This window comes from Phalacrocorax carbo, unplaced genomic scaffold (assembly GCF_963921805.1).
Source record: "Phalacrocorax carbo unplaced genomic scaffold, bPhaCar2.1 SCAFFOLD_54, whole genome shotgun sequence".
Taxonomy (NCBI): domain Eukaryota; kingdom Metazoa; phylum Chordata; class Aves; order Suliformes; family Phalacrocoracidae; genus Phalacrocorax; species Phalacrocorax carbo.
In genome coordinates this window covers 798,602-801,802 of record NW_026990395.1, presented here as the reverse complement: position 1 = coordinate 801,802, position 3,201 = coordinate 798,602, and the positions used below count along the sequence as shown (strand labels likewise).

At 75.3% G+C, this 3,201-nt stretch overlaps 1 protein-coding gene across 1 annotated transcript; it reads left to right on the top strand.

Annotated features, from left to right (window-relative positions):
- The first annotated feature begins 237 nt into the window (after positions 1 to 237).
- Positions 238 to 2,551, top strand: LOC135311154 (phosphoribosylformylglycinamidine synthase-like). Its single transcript, XM_064440294.1, has 3 exons — positions 238 to 451; positions 1,637 to 1,995; positions 2,316 to 2,551. The coding sequence occupies exons 1-2, from the start codon at positions 238 to 240 to the stop codon at positions 1,966 to 1,968; spliced, it is 546 nt and encodes a 181-aa protein (XP_064296364.1). The 3' UTR covers positions 1,969 to 1,995; positions 2,316 to 2,551.
- Positions 2,552 to 3,201: the final 650 nt, after the last annotated feature.

Genomic DNA, 3,201 nt, shown 5'->3' with positions numbered 1-3,201 from the left:
TCCCTGGGGGGGGACCCTTAGTGGAAGGCAGGGTCCCATGGGGGGGGTCCCTGGGGGGGGGTCCTTAGTGGACGGGGGGGGTCCCTGGGGGTCCCTGGGGGTCCCTGGGGTCCCTGGGGGGGGATCCTTAGTGGAAGGGGGGGGTCCCATGGGGGGGGGTCCCATGGGGGGGTCCCTGGGGGTCCCTGGGGGTCCCTGGGGGTCCCTGGGGGGGGACCCTTAGTGGAGGGGGGTCCCATGGGGGGGTCCCTGGGGTCCCTGGGGTCCCTGGGGGCCGCCCTGACGCTGCGGGGCGCAGCGGAGGGGGCCCCCCCCGCGGTGGCGCTGACCCCCAACGCCTCGGGGCGCTTCGAGTCGCGGTTCGCGGCCGTGCGGGTGGAGCCGGGCCCCGCCCTGATGCTGCGGGGGATGGCGGGCGCCTGCCTGGGCGTCTGGGTGGCCCACGGGGAGGGTGGGTGCGGGGCCGGGGGCGGGGGGGGCGGGGGGTGCGGGCCCGGGGGCGGGGGGGGGCGGGGGGGGCGGGGCCGGGGGGCGGGGGGGGCGGGGGGCGCCTGCCTGGGCGTCTGGGTGGCCCACGGGGAGGGTGGGTGCGGGCCCGGGGGGCGGGGGGCACGGAGGGTGCTGGGGGCACGGAGGGTGCTGGGGGTGCTGGGGGCACTGGGGGTGCTGGGGGTGCTGGGGGCACTGGGGGTGCTGGGGTTCTGGGGGTGCGGGGGGTGCTGGGGGTGCTGGGGGCTCTGGGGGCTCTGGGGGTGCTGGGGGCACGGAGGGCGCTGGGGGCGCTGGGGGTGCTGGGGGCGCTGGGGGCACAGAGGGTGCTGGGGGCTCTGGGGGTGCGAGGGGTGCTGGGGGTGCTGGGGGCTCTGGGGGCTCTGGGGGTGCTGGGGGCACGGAGGGTGCTGGGGGCACTGGGGGCGCTGGGGGCGCTGGGGGCACAGAGGGTGCTGGGGGCTCTGGGGGTGCGAGGGGTGCTGGGGGTGCTGGGGGCGCTGGGGGTGCTGGGGGCACTGGGGGCGCTGGGGGTGCTGGGGGCGCTGGGGGCGCTGGGGGTGCTGGGGGTGCTGGGGGCGCTGGGGGGGCACGGAGGGTGCTGGGGGCACTGGGGGCGCTGGGGGTGCTGGGGGTGCTGGGGGCACGGAGGGTGCTGGGGGCACTGGGGGTGCTGGGGGCACTGGGGGTGCTGGGGGCACGGAGGGTGCTGAGGGCACTGGGGGCGCTGGGGGCACTGGGGGCGCTGGGGGTGCTGGGGGCACTGGGGGCGCGGGGCGGGCGGGGGGTGCTGAGAGTTGCTGCTGGGGGGGGGGGGTGGGGGGCGCTGGGGGGCGCTGGGGGGGGCGGTGGGTGCCATGGGGCGCTGGGGGGTGCTGGGGGGCGCTGGGGGGGGGCAGCGGGTGCCATGGGGCGCTGGGGGGTGCTGTGGGGCGCAGGGGCGTGGGGGGTGCTGGGGGCACAGGGGAGGCGCGGGGGGGGGTGCTGGGGGGCACTGGGGGGTCCCGGCAGTCTGGGGGGAGGGGCGCACCGTGGGGGGCACTGGGAGCACTGGGGGGGGGGGGGGGCACTGGGGGGATGTGAGGGGCGCTGGGGGACCCTTTGGGGTGACACCCTCCCTATGCCCCCCCCCCCCCCACCCCTCCAGGCCGGTTCCAGTTCCGGGACGCCGGGGGGCTGGCGGCGGCGCTGGGGGGGGGCCTGGTCCCCCTGCGCTACGTGGATGATATGGGGCGCCCCACAACCGAGTACCCCCTGAACCCCAACGGCTCGGGGGGGGCGGTGGCCGCCCTGTGCTCCCCCTGCGGCCGCCACCTGGCCGTCATGCCCCACCCCGAGCGGGGGGTGCGGCCCTGGCAGTGGCCCTGGTGGCCCCCGCTTTGGGGGCGCCCCACGGCGGGGGGCGGGGAGGCCCCCTGGCTCCGCATGTTCCGTAACGCCTGCGAGTGGTGCCTGCGCTGGCCCCACGGCGAGCCCTGAGACCCGCGGACGGACCCACGGACAGACCTGACCCACAGACAGACCCACAGCAAGCCCTGAGACCCACAGACAGACCCATGGACAGACCTGACCCACAGACAGACCCACAGCAAGCCCTGAGACCCGCGGACGGACCCACGGACAGACCCACGGCGAGCCCTGAGACCCACAGACAGACCCATGGACAGACCTGACCCACAGACAGACCCACAGCAAGCCCTGAGACCCACAGACAGACCTGACCCACAGACCTGACCCACAGCAAGCCCTGAGATCCACGGACAGACCTGACCCACAGACAGACCCACAGCAAGCCCTGAGACCCGCGGACAGACCCATGGACAGACCCACGGACAGACCCATGGACAGACCCACAGCAAGCCCTGAGACCCACGGACGGACCCATGGACAGACCTGACCCACAAACAGTCCCACAGCAAGCCCTGAGACCCATGGACAGACCTGACCCACAGACAGACCCACAGCAAGCCCTGAGACCCACGGACGGACCCATGGACAGACCTGACCCACAGACAGACCCACAGCAATCCCTGAGACCCACAGACAGACCCACGGACAGACCTGACCCGTGGACAGACCTGACCCACAGCAAGCCCTGAGACCCACAGACAGGCCCACGGACAGACCTGACCCACAGACAGACCCATGGCGAGCCCTGAGACCCACGGACGGACCCACGGACAGACCCATGGACAGACTCACAGACAGAACTGACCAATGGGCAGCCCCACGGCTGCCCCACAGACAGCCCTGACCGCTCCCCCCCCCCAGCAGTGACCAATGGGAGCTGAACCCCCAGCTCCCTCCACCAATCAGAAGGCTGGGCCACGGAGGGGGCGGGGCCTGCAATAAAGTGCTCTGGATTCAACCACGTGGGGGGGGCGAGGAGTCACTTGGGGGGCGTCACCCCGGGACCCCTTTGTGGGGGGAGGGGGGTCACCCCGACCCCCGGGACCCCTTTGGGGGGGGAGGGGGGTCACCCCGGGTCCCCTTTGGGGGGGGGAGGGGGGGTCACCCCGACCCCTGGGTCCCCTTTGGGGGGGGGAGGGGGGTCACCCCGACCCCCGGGACCCCTTTGGGTGGGGGAGGGGGGTCACCCCGACCCCTGGGTCCCCTTTGGGTGGGGGAGGGGGGTCACCCCGGGTCCCCTTTGGGGGGGGGAGGGGGGGTCACCCCGACCCCTGGGTCCCCTTTGGGGGGGGGAGGGGGGTC